Source organism: Dipteris shenzhenensis, chromosome 21, assembly GCF_047967505.1.
Source record: "Dipteris shenzhenensis isolate YYH24624 ecotype China chromosome 21, Dip_SZ_1.0, whole genome shotgun sequence".
NCBI lineage: Eukaryota > Viridiplantae > Streptophyta > Polypodiopsida > Gleicheniales > Dipteridaceae > Dipteris > Dipteris shenzhenensis.
Genome location: NC_141616.1, coordinates 6,571,015 through 6,589,943, shown reverse-complemented (window position 1 = coordinate 6,589,943; position 18,929 = coordinate 6,571,015). Strand labels below are relative to the sequence as shown.

The 18,929-nt window shown below is 44.4% G+C and overlaps 1 protein-coding gene across 1 annotated transcript in view; it reads right to left on the bottom strand.

The window, feature by feature from the left end:
* Positions 1-3,141: 3,141 nt before the first annotated feature.
* The window catches only part of LOC147888423 (UBP1-associated protein 2C-like), a 36,177-nt gene continuing 20,389 nt past the window's right edge, over positions 3,142-18,929 (bottom strand). The window contains exons 5-7 of the mRNA XM_087392550.1: positions 4,305-4,501; positions 4,062-4,137; positions 3,142-3,839 (exon numbers count right to left, since the gene is read on the bottom strand). Coding sequence (XP_087248676.1) covers positions 3,471-3,839; positions 4,062-4,137; positions 4,305-4,501 — 642 coding nt within the window. The 3' untranslated portion in view covers positions 3,142-3,470. The remainder of the gene's footprint in view (positions 3,840-4,061; positions 4,138-4,304; positions 4,502-18,929) is intronic.

Here is an 18,929-nt window from a genome sequence, read left to right as displayed (position 1 = left end):
AAAAAAAAGTATGTGACGTATACATCTACACTAGATCCAACCATGTCATAATGTGGGACAAAGTACAGACACCAAAAAGAGACTTGCTCCATTTGGAGAACCAAAGAATCAAGGGAGTATACATGAATCAACTCTTCTTGAGTTATTATAGGAGTTATTATAGGGCATAACTACATTCTAATACCATCGTAAGTGGAGTCTTTGGGTTTGGGTTTGAAGTCTCAATCAATGCTTGTCTATCTCAATATACGCCCATATGCCTTCTTTGCATGCTTCCTTTACTTTCGTGAGTTCATTGTTTCTTTGTTTGTGCTGGATCAAAGTGAGCTCCTCAAATATCCAATCCTTTGTACCCTTCATCTAATGTGTTTTGTCATTTCTAGTCAATTATTAGATCAATCCTTTTTTGCAAGGTTTTGGTCGCTTTTTAGGATTTGGTTTCTTACCTGACTAGGATTCAATATATTCATTGGTTGGGTTGAAAATGATGAGGTCTATTAAAATGAAGTATCAATCTCGTAAACTCAATCCTATATCTACACATACCAAAGTGTCCTCCATCAATCCTCTTATCCTCAAAATGTAATATCTATCGAGCAACTCCTCAAGGTTTGTTGTCACCTAGACTTTGGTAAAACTCGTAGCTCGATTTCTTGAATTAGTCCAACATTGATGATGATTGTAGAACTCACAAATTGGACGACATAGGAGAGTCGCACCTACTATCTCCTATGCTCCTTCTCTGTCTCTTGATGGGATCCTCTCTTCTTCCTCTTCAACTTTTTCTTTCCATTCTTCTTTAGCATCTTTTGGCTAAAATCTTCTCAAATCCAGTGAATAACGGGTTGTTCCATCTTTCCTTTCTACAAAACTACCCATTCCCATTGAAAATACAATAGCATTTTTCGCAGCCCAAACCTATAAATGAAAAACGACCAATTAAACTACATTTATCCCTCCTTGAAATAGCAATTCGGTAACATAAATAACAATGAAGATTCTTTGTGAAAAGTTATAGCGAAGTCCAAGGATCAAGCTCTCCCACAAAATTGTTAGGTGCCAAAACTCTTAAACTTTGAGTCAAATCTCCCAAGGGACTAATGACAATCTACAATGCCACATGTATTCCACTCTCGACTTTAGCAACATCTTATGCTTTAGTATAGAAAATAACATTGTAGTACCAAATTACCAACTCCCAAACTATAACAAGATGTAGCTAGACCCAATTCAAAGTAATCCTAGAAGCAAATAGCAATCAAAAGAGACTCTAGACCAAAGCGACTATGATCCAAGAGATAATTAGGGGCAAAACTAAGCCTTGAAAGTGTCTTGGGTCTTCCAAAAGAGTAAAACATTAGTTGGAAACTCCTATGGACTTGCTAAAACTCAATGTGCCACAAGATCTCTCCAAGATAATGCAAAAGCGCAAACTCAAACCTTGACAAGCAAGTTATACCAAAATAACCACACAAATGCACTTTCCGACATCTAAATACCAACAAGGTTCAAGTACAAGAGTAAAAACTAGTAGCAGATCTAGAAATTAGTAACAATTAGACAAGAGGTGTAGGAATAGCAAAAGACTAAGGATTTGAAGCCTCAACACAGCTTAGTTCAAGACAAGGGCTTAAGGTTCGTCAAGATGCAAGCTGCAGTGCAACGTGTCTATGCATGCACTGTGCTTGAAAGATCATGAAAGATGACACTAATTCTCTCAAAATGCTAAAAGAAAATATGAAATGAATGGGAGAAGAGGACTGAACGAGGGTTTTTAAGCAAGAAAAAAAGTAGTAGTTGGAGAAGCTAAAGCTAAAGCACAAACGCTCTTATCCCATAAGGCTCCACTCCTTGCAAGACTCTACAATCACTCAACATTCCTTAAGTGAAGCGTCACTACATAATGCACCAAGGCTCACCTTTAAGGCCACTATGAAGGGGGTAGGACGGGTATAAGAACCCTACAAATAGATCTCATTCTTTTACATGTCTATAGGGTGAAAGTCTCAAAGTGGAATCTTACCATTGATAGTCATGCACGTAGTGTCAGATATAGCTACTACAAAATTTAAGGTTCTTGCATAATAACAAAGATAACCACACATGATGACCACAACAAGAGACTCAAGCTCATAATGACCAATGATGGGGTTTGCAAAAGGTGGAAGACTTACATGTTGAGCAAAAATAATTTACACTACTGATCATAAACTGTTGAGCAAAAATAATAATCATGCACGTAGATCTCATTCTTTTACATGTCGATAGGGTGATAGTCTCAAAGTGGAATCTTACCATTGATAGCCATGCACCTAGTAAGTGTCAAATATAGCTACTACAAAATTTAAGGTTCCTGCATAATAACAAAGATGGCATGACCGCACATGATGACCACAACAACAGACTCAAGCTCCAATGATGGGGTTTGCAAAAGGTGGTAGACTCGCATGTTATTAAAATGAGAATTTACACTACTAATCATAAACTTTTGAGCAATAATAATAATCCAAACATTGCACATGGCATGCCACATTCCAAGTATTGAATGGAGGAAGAGAGTAGAGCCACCATATCAGTTTGCACTGACCAACAGTGAAATGCAAGGACATATCATCAATTTAAATGCTCAATAATACTTGCGCCCAGGTAAGTATCTGTGCCTGAGTGAGATCTTTGCACGAGTCTCATTAAATTAAAAGACTGAATGGAACATTCTGACTTCATAAATAAATTGTTGAAACTCCAGAAAGGCCCAAAGAAAATTCACATCAGTTTCTAGTATCCTACAATCAGGCAGATACATGTACAAATATACACTCTCAGAAATAAGTAAATGTGAATGTTAAAAAACAGGCAGGTTTGACTACCCAGATATAAAACCCAAATTTTGTCAAGATAGAGAGTTACCATGAGAGTATCATAGCTAACAACTACCCATGTCCCTACTGCCTCAAGCTCAGAATTGAAATTTGGAATCAACACACAGACAGGTAGAGCCTAAAGAAGTGGTTGTAACGAATTCAAACAGACAATACACGATAACTTGATCTGTTAAGGAATACTTTCAACACACACCAAATTAGGACACTACAAAGATGGCACAGAACAGTACAAGAAACCTTGAAGAATCTTTGATAGGTAATAGTGCTCACCTAAGGTGAGCAAAACACAAAAGGAAGTAAGCTTTGCAAACGATAAATGTCAACTGGATAAGCAAAGAGAAAGCAGTCTATAAATTCCAAGGACATTGTACCAATTGCCTCCACCTCTCTTTTTGAAGTATATTCTTGAATTTCGTTAAACCACAACCCTTAATGCCGATGTGTAAGGAGGTTGCCATAAGCATGATAATTAGATCATTCCATTTATAACAAACCCAAAAATGCACTTCTTCACAGCCAAATCGGGTGCGGTGTGAAATATGAAGCAACCACAGCTACATATTGTACAAATAAGAATTAAAACTGCTTTCAAGGGACCCCGCCATAATATGCAGGAACCCCTCCCGCACCTGGTCCAGCTTGCCCAGGCTGTGTCTGAAAGGCATACTGTGCATATTGTTGTGATGCGCCAGGAATCACTGTACCATACTGAGAGGCAGTCAGTCCAGCATAAGCAGGTTGGCTTGTATAAGCAAGACCTGGAGAATAACCAGACAAGCCCAAAGGAGGACCAGCCTGTGCTGCGACCTGTTGTCTCTGATAGCTAGCAAGATTAGGATTGACTGCACCATATCCATGTTGAACTTGAGCAATAGGAAGTCCCTGGTGTACTGCTGCTGGACCCCCTGACTTCTCTCTCTGTCCATCTAAGGCAAGCTTGACTGTAACATGCCGACCCTGCTCAAATCAATTATGAAAGAACAGAGACAAGCCAGAATTATTAGAATACTCAACAATTTTGTCACACTGGAACACCCACAAATCATCCTGCAAAGGTCTTTCACACAGGAGCACGAAGATGTTAAGAAAAATAACTGTTGCACAAGCAGAGAGAGGTCAACCATTGAGGAGCTTGTTATGTAGAATGTATCCAAGGACAAACAAATTAAAGTATCATACTTCAATGGTCTTGCTTGGATCTTCTATTGCTTTTCTGGCAGCCTCCCCAGATTTGAATGTCACGAAAGCAAATCCTCTGTCATAAACAGCAAATTGACCAGAGTTTAAGTAATTGTCAGAAACAACAGTGTAATTTCCATAAATTTACAAACTATATGCCTTTTTAATTATAATTTATATTTTTATCTTAGAATGCAATAACAAGCCACGTTTGAAAGTCAAAACAGTCATTCCATCACAGACCTGGACTTGTTCGTGTTCTTATCATAGGCGACTGCTCCCTCCTCTATCTCTCCATACTGAGAGAAAATTTTTAAAAGTGTCTCACTTGAAGTTTCAAAGGAAAGACCACCGATGTAGAGTTTCCTTTGCGATATATCTGCAGTTGAGGATGTGCCTGTAGTGCCAGATGTGGCTAGATTGCAAACAGTTATCCGTCCCTGCAGGTTGCCAAAGATCTCAGTTAATTTCAAATGACATCACGACTATCTCAAGCCCAGATCAAAGAATTAAATACTTAATCAGATCCTTATACATACATAGGTGAAGGTCACACACTGTGGAATCCATTTAGAATCATTCATAAGCCAAGTTCTAAGTGAAAACAGGATAAAAAGCAGAAAACTTATATTTTCCACCTAAAGAGGACAAATAAACTGCTGAAGTCATGGAATGTTGATATTCAAGGAGTGACTTTATAAACATGTTGACTCCACCCATATCTCAAACCTATGGGTTGTACACCACAATTTCAATTCTCAAATTGAATTCTATGGTTTTTGTTAGAAAAGAGAGTGGGATAGGTTGCATGCTTAGGCGAATGCTCCCCTCATGTAGTGGAAGCTTAAAAACAGAAAAGGAACTCACAGTGGTATAGTCAAATCCAACTTCCTTTCCTTAGTGTGTACTACGTAAATGTGCAAACAGTAAATGGGCGATGCACAAGAGAGATATGTAGAGCCAGAAAAATGTATGTATCTGTCCAATGTAGAGCAAATCATATACAAAAGAGGTTCAGTGTGCCACCCTCTATCAGCAGAGTGCTGACTAGATGTGGACCCCTGCACACTCAAAGGACTGTTCTCCTAACCGTTGGCACCTCCAAAACACTTGGTCTTCATTGCTCACCTAGAGAATATGTGGGCCTCGTATGATGTGCCCCACAATCATGCCTCCCTGCTGCTCCTCTGGACAGCCAATCCTCAGGCAGTGCTTGCTGTGGATTCTCGACCTCCCTGCTGCTGTAAGGGCAAGTGATGTAACCATCTTGGATATTTGGGGCTGCACAAATCTTCCCTGATCCCATCTTCCTATGCTGCTGTGAAGAGCTCTTTGTTTCCTGCAATCAGCCACTTCCCTTAGCCTCCTGGTTTGCTCCTTGAAGCAGGCTGGACTGCCCAAAATGTGGACTCAATGAATGGATAAAATGCCCAAAGCAATGGGCCCTTTTTATAGGCTGGAGTCCCCAGCCCTAAACTGGCCGACTCAGTCTGTGAGCTGGCCGACCAGTTCACAGACTGACCCGACCTGCAACAGCAACCCACAGCTGCACAACTTGGCCAAGTGGCAGACTGCCACTGGCCCTCTTTGGTTCGACTCTGTTCCAGGCCAGTTCTCCTAACCCAAATCTGTCCAGCTCTCTGTGCCACTGTTCTGCCCTGTTCTTTCTTCGACCAACATCAAGCAATCATCTCAGAGGATCCTGACTGCTGCGAGCTTCTGTCGACTCCTCCAGATTTGTTTCAGGTCCCTGTCACAGCTCAAAACATTGCACACAGCCAACCTTTGACCTAATCTTCTCCAAATGCTTCTCCTGGGTGCTGCTTCGACCCACAAGTCTACCTCGACCTGCTCCAAGAGATCCCACAAAGATGTGCCTGCGCCTGCTAAATTTTTCACAGCTATCTACTGCTTGCAGCCGTGGCCCATAACAACCAGCTATGTTTCCTTGTGCTACCCATGTGGCAGCCCTGTTTTCTCTTAGTACTTTATGTACTTGCTGCCCACATGGCAGCCCATGTGCTGGCGGTTTTCTTTTCCTGTTAGACCTGCCCATGTGGTATCTAATCGAATCTGATACACCTCCCCCATGCTCTTCTCATTTGGGGGCTCACAAATGGGGAGGTGACCACCTAAACTCCAATGGCCCCTCTCACCGACCACATCGTGGGTCAATCCCTACTTGCGATGCAAATGCTCCATCAGCTTCCTGGAGCCATCATCGTTCATTGGTCTTTCAACCACTAGCTCTTGCTCCTCCAAGTCCAATCCCATGCAAATTAACCATCCTGGTACACAGGTCCAACCTTGGCAGCACCACAGGTCCATGGCACGTCCATGGCACCAGGCCTAGACTCTACCCTTGACTCCCTCTTGACAATTTCTATCATGAACCCGCCAATGACTCTAAGCAAACCTGATGCAAACCCAGCTGCCCCTCTCACAATAAGTAAACAGCCTGCAGTCTTCCAAGACCACACTCTCGAGGTCTGTTTCAACTTGTCTTCCTCCTGGCAAGGTCTGCATCCATATAACCATCCTAAGCACAGAAACCCTTGTGGATGATCCACGTAGATCTCCCAACCCAAGTATAACTCCAGAATATCTGGACCATGAGCTCCCAATGAACTCTCTATCTGGCTTTGCTCCTATAGATGTCCCTATCTCCACCAAGGCTTCAACAAGTTCACTATGCCCCTCAACTTGCTTCCTAGCTTCAAAGAAGCACCAACGCTTCCCCTTATGCCTTCCAAGAAGGCATACACTTTTCAATCCCTCAGCAACTCGGAAACATAAAGAACAGATCTGCCCACAGCTGCTGTAAAGGCTTTGAAAGAATACATGCTAAGAATTTTGTACGCCTGTCTCAATTTTGGTCACCCTCCTTCTCACAAGGGCAGGAGTATTTCTACAAGCTGAACCAAGATATCTTTTTCCCAAGGCTCTCGCCTTCGAGCTCCCACAACTCTTGAATCTTCCTCAAGGCTCTGATACCATGTTAAAAAAGAGAGTAGGAGAGGTTGCTTGCTTAGGCTAACACTCCCCTCACGCAGTAAACAAAGAGATAGCCCAAGAACTCAAATCCAACATAAAGAAAAATTAAATCATCCCATAAATCACAATTTTCTATACAACATTAACTACCCTCCCCCCAAACGAATGCATGTAAATCACATCAAGGTCCATCACTCCAAAGCATCTAATGTCAGCGCGATGATGCATAACAAATCTTGCATGGCTCTCGCATTCACACGCAAATGTAAATATAAACACGTTTAGAATCTTCACACACAAGCTTATCAAGCTCTATGTATATCTAATCAATTGTGTGTGTGTGTGTGTGTGTCCTCAAGAAATAACCAAACCTTATTTAGGAGGATATTCCTTAGTATGTACCATGCAGATGTGCAAACAGTAAATGCACAACGCACAAGAAAGAAAGAAAGAAAGAAAGAAAGTTTATTAAAGTCTTCGGTACAAGAACTTGAGCATCCTAGGCCTTTGATTCGTCCACTATCCACCTCTATCCAAGGGCCAAGGTTGATGAATTTCAAAATAAAGGTACCCATGCCAATTGAGTAAATGCTAGGGGACCCTTAGCCCATGGACTTGCAGCACATTTGGGGCTTTTCCCAATTTGCCCTCTTTTTGGCATATTTGCACTCTCAAATTTTGGGGCTTCTGCCATATTTATTAACCATTGCAATGACATTTGCTTTATTCACCTCAATTTGGGTATATTATGCATTTGCCCCTTCATTTGGGCTTGTTGCCTTGTCAAATTTGAGGCATGCAGCCTCCATCTGGGACATTTTGACCTTTGGATACATTTGAAGACATTTGCCCCTTGTTTTGGGCTAGAGTACATGTCCCGTGAATTCTATGATTTTTTGGCAGCTCGGGGTATTATTCATCAATTGAAGTGCCTTTTACTCCACAGCAGAAGGGGCTGGCAGAGAGGAAAAATCGATCAGAGATGGAAATGGGCAGGTGCATGCTCAAAGGAAAGTCTTTGCCATATAAGTTTTGGTTGGATGCTGTCATGTGCTCCAACTATGTGCTCAATAGGGCACCTGCCCCACAAAGGTATTGAAGAGTATCACACCTTAGGAGGCATGGCACTGTCGCAAACCTGAAATTTCTCATATGCGGGTTCTCGGGTTATTGGTTTATGCTCATGTGCCATCTCAACTCAGGCACAAGCTTGAAGACAAAGCTGTAAAATGCATATTCATTGGTTATAGCGCAGAGAGCAAGGGATACAGGTTGCATCAACCCAGCACGGGCAAGGTCATTGGCTGGAATGCAAAAACAGCCTACTGTTGATTCCTGAGATGTCTTTGATACATTGTTACCTCTCTTTCAGTCGCCCACAGATCCATAGCAGCCAATGCAGAGTGTTGTGCCATACACTTCTACCAGTGCACATCCTCCTCCAATAGTTCCTGCTCAGCCTGATATGCCTTTAGTTGATGATCATGCTATTGAACAGGCAGTTGCACAGGAGAGTGCTGTCTAAACAGAAAAATCAGTCCCGAGATGGCTTTTGGACACACTCAGGGACAGCAAAGAAGCTGAGCCTTTGCCAGCCGGCACTAGAGGTGCGCATAAACAGATGCACCGCAATAGTTTGGCTGCTACTGCTCACAATGAGGAACCTTCATGTCACAAGGATGCCTTTGACAGCAAGGAATGGATGGATGCCATGGAGGCTGAGCTTGAATCCATTCATGCCAACAACACTTGGGAGTTGTGTTACTTGCCAACAGGCAAGCATGCCATTGGCACAAAGTGGGTCTACAAGGTGTGAAGGAAAGCTGATGGCAGTGTTGACCGCCTCAAAGCCCGCTTGGTTGCAAAGGGATATGCACAGCAATACGACATTGACTTTGAGGAGACCTTTGCTCCCACCTCATGCATTACTACTATCAGGTGTGTTATCTACACCATGAAGCGTGATTTACTCACTATTATTCACAAACCATATGCTTGGCCAAATTAATCATAATGCACTTAGGCTGGGTAATCCTAAGATTAAGGAATTTTGCACTGTTCAATTCATTTGATTAAGCACTACTGACAGTTATGCTAATTAATATCTTTATTCCTATGTTTAGGCCTGGCAATCACCAGACACCCATGGCATACAACTGTTGGTTTTCCTAGAAGAGACCAAGTAGCTTTATGTAGACTTGAAGGGCTAGAAATATAGGGCTAAGGCTATGCTAGTTGCTCTTGGTCTGAGGCTATGTGTAGAGGGCTGAGGGAGCTGTACATATGAAAGGATGGGTTAGGAAGAGCATGTGCTGTCTGCAAGGGCTGTGAGATCTGATAAAGAAGCTAAGGAAGCTACATATGATGATGAAGAACTGAGGAGAGGCTGTAGATGTAAACTACTCGATGCTTTCTATCAATTCAGACAACGGATTTTGCAGAGGCATTTGAATGAGATGATTGCGAGTTGCCAAACACATATACTTGAACTTAAGAGTTTGCAATTAAGCTGGAATTAAGAGTTATACAGCTTAAACACAAAGTGACATCATTGGAGAATGCAATATGATTGAGGGGCCAAGACGGGGCCCCCCCCTTATCCAGGCTCACTTTATTCTTGAAAATGGAGATACAAGACCAAGGTGCAATGCACCTTCCAAACTGATGAACTCAGTGAAAACCTAGGACCTAGATACAAGACTCAAAAGCATATGTACAAGGTAGACAACAAAAAGGAGGACTCCAAGCTCAGGTTTCAACTCTTGGCTTGCCCAATCCACAAGGAAGAAGCCTGCAACAATCACCACTTACATCCAACATTAGAGACAAACACTAGTTTCTAGAAAGATAGTAGAAACAACATGAAATAGTGCTGTAAATGAGATAAACTTGACAATACAGGCTCCCTTCGTGACTTGACCCTTTTGTAGATGAAGTCCTTGATGCCTCTGAAGCTACCTTGGGTGAGGGGAGTGTGGAAATGGGGCTGGAATGAGAACAGCTTAGAAAAACAGCCTGTAGGCTAGAGAGAGAAAGCTTTTATGGAGTGATAGCTGTAGAGAGAGAGTGCCAATGCTGATCCCAAGGGAGGAGATGTAAGAGAGGAGCTGCTGCTGTTCCAGAGGTGCACAGAAAGGCAGATTTCTGCAAGGGAAATGGGCTGGAACAGTAGAGAGAGAAATTCTGCAGAAGAGAGAGAAAGACTGCAGCAGGAGAGAGAAAGGGGCTGTGGCTGCTCCAGGCCAGGTGAAGGAGAGAGGATGCTGCTGCTGTTTCACAAGAGCTGAGAGGGGGCAGATTTCTGGAGAGAAGGGGCTGGAACTGTAGAGAGAGAATGTGCTGTTGTAGAGAGAGAAAGTGCTGCTGAGGTGAGAGAATGGCCTGGGGAGAAGCTGGCTGCACCCAAGGAGTTGGAGAGGTTCTGTAGCATCATCCAAAAGGAGGAAGAAGAAAAGTGACGAAATTTTCATGTGTGGAATGAAGGGGAGAGGCCTTCTTTTATAGGCTCAGCCCCCCCCCCTAGACCTAGAGTGGAAGGTGGACACTTGTCCCAGATTTTAGGTGGGCTGCAGTCCCAAAGAGGACAGCCCACCACTTGCCCCAAATCTACCAGATTTGGGGCCAAACACTTGGCCTGCATGCCCTGCCACTTGCCATGCATGCTGCCACATGTGTGGGACAGGTGGACTGACCTGCCAGCTCAGATTCCATGTGGCAGTCTGCCACGTGTCAGCTGCCACGTCACTCCCAAAAACCCTAAAATTTCAAAGTTGTCAGAATTTAATTCTGATCACACCCACGGGTTCCTAACAGCTTAGACTATCTATTGACGTACTCTAAGGTCATAACTGAGCCATACTGAGCTCATTTGTTTGTCGTCTTATCTTGTATCTCCATTACTCTTGGCATGCTGCCAGGCCCACACCCAAAGCTCAGGGAACATTCTCTTGAATGGTTCCTAGGTCGGTATGCAATCTGTGCATTTGATTGGTCCCATGTTTGGGTACTCAGGTGGGGTGTGGTTTCTAGATGTCCCTCTCAAAGAGAGGCCATCACTCTTGTGGGTCACTAATGCCCATAACCCCAAGCAAGGGGGTCCACCCTCAAATGCTAGACCTAGTTCCCATTGGTCCGTAACTGAACAGAAGGAAAACATTTCATTTCTTAATAAGCATACTATTGAAAAACAAAAAGAAATAGTACCAAGCAAGTGGATACATGTTGAAGCAAGATGACATTCCCTCCGTCTTTCATTCGGTTGTCCGCAACTGAAATGCTTCCTCATAAGCATCAAGGATTTCAGGACACTCCTGAAATGTAGCTCTGTCCACCCATTGGGCATCGGTGGATGGGAGCCCTCTGAACTTCAAAAGGTACATTTTGCGAGTCGTGCCTCGACGTCCCGTAGTGAAGTTATGCAAAATAATTTGCTCTGGGATCAACAAGATCTCAGTGTCCTCTACTTCAGGTGCATCGTCCAGTGTGGGCTCTTGAGGTGGTTCCCCAATGAAGGGTTTCACCAAGCTTACGTGGAAGACATTGTGGATCTTCCAATGCTCTGGAAGTCTCAATCGGACCGAGACATCATTTATTAGCTGCAACACCTGAAAAGGACCATAATATCGAAAGGATAGCTTGAAGTAGATGCGCTTCTTGCCCACTTTGGTTTTTAACCGGGCTTTCTCAAATTTCAATAAGACCCATTGGCCTTCTTTCACTGCAAACGCCCTCCGAAGTAATACTTTTGCTTCTGTTGTGGAGACAATGAGCTGAAAGTGCGGGCTGCTTTCTTCGAAGGAGGCTGGCTGGCTGACTTTTGCTCTTTTGGTGCGTCCTTTGCTGTCTCCTTACCCTTTTGTTCCTTGGAAGAGGTTCCCTGAGACTTTCGCTTGTTGTTGCTCCCATTCCGCTTGTTGGAGAAAGATTGTTTCTTCTCCACCTTCAAGGCGATGTTGATGGTGTCTTCGAGAGAAGTAGGAGTGGCAATGTCCACCTCATGCTGAACGATATACCGTAGGCCAGCAAAGAACTTCCTTTGCTGCTCTTTTTTATCCTTCCTACTGAATGCTTGAACTTTTAACAAAGTATCCCAAAAACGATCAACATACTCACTGACTTTCTCTTCTTGGCGTTGGCGGAGGATGTCCCACTGCACCATTGTATCTCTCTTAAACTCCTTAGGCAAGAAGTGCCTCATCAAGTTCTTCTTGAAGTGCTTCCAGGTGTGGGCTTGCTGTCCAGTGTTGACCATAGCTGCCCACCAGAGTGAAGCACGGTCTTGCATGTGCAGGACGACAAACCGGATCTTCGCCTTGTCTTCGTCTTTGAAATCTGCCTTTCTGTGCACCTCTGGAACAGCAGCAGCTCCTCTCTTACATCTCCTCCCTTGGGATCAGCATTGGCACTCTCTCTCTACAGCTATCACTCCATAAAAGCTTTCTCTCTCTAGCCTACAGGCTGTTTTTCTAAGCTGTTCTCATTCCAGCCCCATTTCCACACTCCCCTCACGCAAGGTAGCTTCAGAGGCATCAAGGACTTCATCTACAAAAGGGTCAAGTCACGAAGGGAGCCTGTATTGTCAAGTTTATCTCATTTACAACACTATTTCATGTTGTTTCTACTATCTTTCTAGAAACTAGTGTTTGTCTCTAATGTTGGATGTAAGTGGTGATTGTTGCAGGCTTCTTCCTTGTGGATTGGGCAAGCCAAGAGTTGAAACCTGAGCTTGGAGTCCTCCTTTTTGTTGTCTACCTTGTACATATGCTTTTGAGTCTTGTATCTAGGTCCTAGGTTTTCACTGAGTTCATCAGTTTGGAAGGTGCATTGCACCTTGGTCTTGTATCTCCGTTTTCAAGAATAAAGTGAGCCTGGATAAGGGGGGGGGGCCGTCTTGGCCCCTCAATCATATTGCATTCTCCAATGATGTCACTTTGTGTTTAAGCTGTATAACTCTTAATTCCAGCTTAATTGCAAACTCTTAAGTTCAAGTATATGTGTTTGGCAACTCGCAATCATCTCATTCAAATGCCTCTGCAAAATCCGTTGTCTGAATTGATAGAAAGCACCGAGTAGTTTACATTGCTCTGATAGCAATGTAAACTACTCGGTGCTTTCTATCAATTCAGTCAGAGCAATGTAAACTACTCGGTGCTTTCTATCAATTCAGACAACGGATTTTGCAGAGGCATTTGAATGAGATGATTGCGAGTTGCCAAACACATATACTTGAACTTAAGAGTTTGCAATTAAGCTGGAATTAAGAGTTATACAGCTTAAACACAAAGTGACATCATTGGAGAATGCAATATGATTGAGGGGCCAAGACGGGCCCCCCCCCTTATCCAGGCTCACTTTATTCTTGAAAACGGAGATACAAGACCAAGGTGCAATGCACCTTCCAAACTGATGAACTCAGTGAAAACCTAGGACCTAGATACAAGACTCAAAAGCATATGTACAAGGTAGACAACAAAAAGGAGGACTCCAAGCTCAGGTTTCAACTCTTGGCTTGCCCAATCCACAAGGAAGAAGCCTGCAACAATCACCACTTACATCCAACATTAGAGACAAACACTAGTTTCTAGAAAGATAGTAGAAACAACATGAAATAGTGCTGTAAATGAGATAAACTTGACAATACAGGCTCCCTTCGTGACTTGACCCTTTTGTAGATGAAGTCCTTGATGCCTCTGAAGCTACCTTGGGTGAGGGGAGTGTGGAAATGGGGCTGGAATGAGAACAGCTTAGAAAAACAGCCTGTAGGCTAGAGAGAGAAAGCTTTTATGGAGTGATAGCTGTAGAGAGAGAGTGCCAATGCTGATCCCAAGGGAGGAGATGTAAGAGAGGAGCTGCTGCTGTTCCAGAGGTGCACAGAAAGGCAGATTTCTGCAAGGGAAATGGGCTGGAACAGTAGAGAGAGAAATTCTGCAGAAGAGAGAGAAAGACTGCAGCAGGAGAGAGAAAGGGGCTGTGGCTGCTCCAGGCCAGGTGAAGGAGAGAGGATGCTGCTGCTGTTTCACAAGAGCTGAGAGGGGGCAGATTTCTGGAGAGAAGGGGCTGGAACTGTAGAGAGAGAATGTGCTGTTGTAGAGAGAGAAAGTGCTGCTGAGGTGAGAGAATGGCCTGGGGAGAAGCTGGCTGCACCCAAGGAGCTGGAGAGGTTCTGTAGCATCATCCAAAAGGAGGAAGAAGAAAAGTGACGAAATTTTCATGTGTGGAATGAAGGGGAGAGGCCTTCTTTTATAGGCTCAGCCCCCCCCCTAGACCTAGAGTGGAAGGTGGACACTTGTCCCAGATTTTAGGTGGGCTGCAGTCCCAAAGAGGACAGCCCACCACTTGCCCCAAATCTACCAGATTTGGGGCCAAACACTTGGCCTGCATGCCCTGCCACTTGCCATGCATGCTGCCACATGTGTGGGACAGGTGGACTGACCTGCCAGCTCAGATTCCATGTGGCAGTCTGCCACGTGTCAGCTGCCACGTCACTCCCAAAAACCCTAAAATTTCAAAGTTGTCAGAATTTAATTTTGATCGCACCCACGGGTTCCTAACAGCTTAGACTATCTATTGACGTACTCTAAGGTCATAACTGAGCCATACTGAGCTCATTTGTTTGTCGTCTTATCTTGTATCTCCATTACTCTTGGCATGCTGCCAGGCCCACACCCAAAGCTCAGGGAACATTCTCTTGAATGGTTCCTAGGTCGGTATGCAATCTGTGCATTTGATTGGTCCCATGTTTGGGTACTCAGGTGGGGTGTGGTTTCTAGATGTCCCTCTCAAAGAGAGGCCATCACTCTTGTGGGTCACTAATGCCCATAACCCCAAGCAAGGGGGTCCACCCTCAAATGCTAGACCTAGTCCCCATTGGTCCGTAACTGAACAGAAGGAAAACATTTCATTTCTTAATAAGCATACTATTGAAAAACAAAAAGAAATAGTACCAAGCAAGTGGATACATGTTGAAGCAGGATGACAGTAGAGACTGAGGGGCTAGCTCATGGATTGCATGGACTAGGTATTTTTGCTGACGGAGAGACTACTGCTTCCACTGCTCCTACAGAAGCTACAGCATTGGCTGATGCTGGAAGAATGAGGCTTTGGCTCCTGTAACTGCCTTTTCACAGACTAGTGTGTAACTGTCATTCACAGATTGGTCTGTAATGGCCATTTCCACAGACTAGTTTGCACCTGCCACTTCCATAAACAGAATTAAGCTGTCCACAGATCCAACTTGGTCTATAAGTTCATAGATTGGAGCTGAACCTATAAAAGGTTTCTGCTAGCCCTGCAGGGTTTTTGAAGGGTCCCACTGGTGTGGACTGTCCATGTGGCAGGACTGCACTGGTCTGCTGATGTTCCAGCCCAGATCTGCTGGCCGGTCTCTTCTCTGCTCAAGTCTGACCTGGGACTTGCCCTAGGTTTAGGCAGATGTCCACGGCTGAGGTATGTCAGTGAATCCTCTTCTGCTGAGCTAGAACAGAACCCAAGTCTGCAACCCCTCCTCAAAGACTGGCTGTACCTATGATGTGAAAACAGTAGACTGGAGGCTGACATCTGCAACAAGATCTCCTCAGGGTCCGGCTTATACCACCGAATTCCAACTCTGTCATGTTATTCTTTACAAAAAGTGCAATGGAATCTTAATACTTATTTGGGAAAATTTTGACGTGTAACTTGGCAGATTGTAAAAAATAGTCGTGAAAGAGTGCAAGTAGGCACCTGTTTGTGTGCATGGCATGAAGTGGTGTGTTCACTTTCGAAGCTCTTTGAACAGTTGTCTCTTCGCGAAAGGGGTCAGTCCCTTCGAGAAAAGACGTGTGCCCTTCCACATATAAGTATGTTTTTTTGCGAACGGCAGATGAGTCTCAAAAGTGAAGAGGTGAACCTTCATGAAAGGTGTACACAGGGTGTTTTCCTTGGGTGGAAGGGTATCACTTTCGCAATGGGTGTGTCCCTTGGTTGAAAAGATGTGACTCTTTGTTAATAATGTGTGCCCATTTGGCAAAAGGCTGCATCCCATGGTCTTGGCTAGCATCATCTGGTGACCAGAGGGTCTAGAGAGGCCATTATGAGATCATGTCGGTTAGGGGTGAAAAATCTTTCATTGCTTCTCTCCATCTCTTCCATGCGCAATGTCCGGAACACCTTCTGTGATCAGGTAGAGGCTACCAGATGATGGGCATCTATAGCAGATGATGGGCATTTTCTACACATAGAAGCGAGTTTTGCACTGATACCAATATAAGAAATCCTAGTAATCTAATATCATTAATGAGCTGCTGAGGAATAGAAAGGAAACTACTGATAGCAAAGAGCAAGAATATCGGTGTTATCTGAATTGCTAGAAATAATTGTCCAATATGAAAAAGAGATAAAAGCATCTCCGAAAATTGTATAAATGACAAGGTCAAGACTGTTAACAACTATAAACACGACTCATGTCAAGACCATTAACAACTATAATGACAATGAGTCATAACTAGAGTACAAGTGTCCAAACTAAAATGAGACAAGGCAATGATCGATGGCCCATGTGTAACAAAAGTGGTATTTTAGTAGCCCTTCTTTTTTTTCAAAGAAAGGAACCTTCTATTAAAGCTTGAAAGACTTCATACAAAACAGCAGCCCTGAAGGTGTTATGGAAAAAACCAGGAAAAGGCTGAAAAGAAAAACCGGCCACTTTCAGAGAAACCCAGCTCATTGCCTAGGGAGTCTCTCGTACTAGGGCTAACAGCCAAGTGGGGGGACTATACAACCAGCGAATCCCTTGCGGAGTGAAGATGTAGAAGACTCCTACAGGCCAAGCCTTGCAGAATCGAGCATGCCGCTCAATAGTCGCTCTAGAGCTTGGAGTCCCACGCTCCCAGGTGGAGCGTAGAGTATAGAAGATATCTTGCCAGATGGCGACCATGGTAGCCAAGGGTGGAACCTGATGATCACTTTACTGCAACGAGCCACCGAAACGTTCCATGCAGTGATACTGGCTACCACCTCCCAAACACTGTCCTCCGAAGAAAGGGAAGCTAGGCTATCAGGAGGGCTTGCCTCATGGAGCGCTATCCTCTGAATGCTCTAACCTTGTATCCGGTAGGCGGGGGAGATCTCATCGATCTAGAACACGTGTCCTCCCTCCATCAACCAAACCACCATCCCCCACGTGTAGTCCCTCTGAAGACTCTGCATACCGGTCATGATCCTGAGGGCTCCTATCCAGATCCTCGCTGCTCTGTAACAGCTGTAAAGGCAGTGCGGAATCGTTTCCAGAAAACCACCAGAGCAAGAATGGCATTGCCCCTCCACTCGCATCTACTCCAACCATAGTTCGATGGGCAAGCCTCCGTGGGCCATCCGGCCAGCTAGAAGTAGGATATCTTCTGTAACCGGCCTTAGATCACTAGGGGCAGTGTATCTGTCTCTACTATCTCACAAGGGTGAAAATACAGCCCACTTAATTGATTGCCTTTGTTCACAAACAAAACTCAAAGCATAGAACTTCACTGCACAGCATCATGTAACCATTCAAGACAAGGGAGGCTAGAATGCCTCTACTCAGAAACATAGAGAGTGACACATGTTGGCCCCAACACTTGGCGCCCCTTGCGGTATTTATTTAAACTGGTTAGCTCAAAGATACAAAGGGACTCCCTTCAAGAGCTCACCCGCAGGTGCAACCCAATACAATGCCCGTGGCTGTGCTACTAACCAACAGCCAGTGCTATTACCTTGATTCCTTTCAACAGACAAGCATAATCACAAGTTGACCAGTCTGACAGCATGCCAAGCAATGCATTTTCCCATTCCAAGCCATTACCGAGCCCAAGGCCAACTACTGCACCCCTAGGAAGAGAGTATCACAACCAGTGCCCCAATCCTCTCCCGGGCCAACGGCAAGGCATCCAACCTAGCAGGAACTCAGTAGGAATGGCTGTAGCAAAGAATTCAGCCAACAAAAAGAGCTTGTTTCAGCCCGAAACAGCTCCAAAAGTGGGATGAGAAGAAGACAGCAAACTCTGGTAGGAGAGAGCTGCCTAGGAGTGTCTTCCAACACCAGAAAAGATCAGAAAGAAGTGCGTCCAGCGAGCTGTATCAGATCAGCCAAGAATGTGTCCACCAAAACAGAGTTTACAGCCCACAAACAGCTCCGTTTTCAGTGCGCCTTGCACTAGGCAGGAGCAGGAAGAGAGGCGCCCATGATTATGGCTTCAAATGCAGAAAAGGAGAAGTTTTGTCACGAAGAAAGTCGAAAACAGCTTCAAAAATGGCCCAGAATGAAGGCGTCCAGGTCCCAGAAGCATGCCAACAGCAGAGGGCACCAAGGGGAGGAGAACTCTCGCGAAGAAAGCATGAAATTCCAGTTCAGCAAGCAAAGGGAGAGCTGCATAAATCCGCCATGAAGAGAATGAGGCTGCTCTGGTAGGGGTGAAGTCTCAAAACAAAAAGGAAAGCCAAGGAAGGGATCCAGGGGCTTCCAGAGGTGACACAAGGCAAGCAGATAGGCCACCAGCAAACACCTAAGCAAAATGAGGCGTGGGATTTTTAATGCCCCTAGGGGGTCAGATGGCACACCATGACCCTAGTGCAAAGGAACCAATGACCCTATTTTGAAGGATCTCTAGGGGGTCAGTTTTTAAAGGATGACCCCATTGAGCCAAACCAATGACCTTAGAGAATGAAACCACTCTAATAGCACCAGGAGTTGCACTTGTTGCACATAAAATCATAGGTACCTTTTGGGCATTAACTAAGGCCCCTAGCCTGGTACCCTAGGCCAAATTCAGTGACGGTTAGTTTAGACACTTCACCATCACCACCACGTCCCCGTGACATCTTCCTTGGCTGCAAACTGGACCATAACCGTGTCCAAAACCTAGA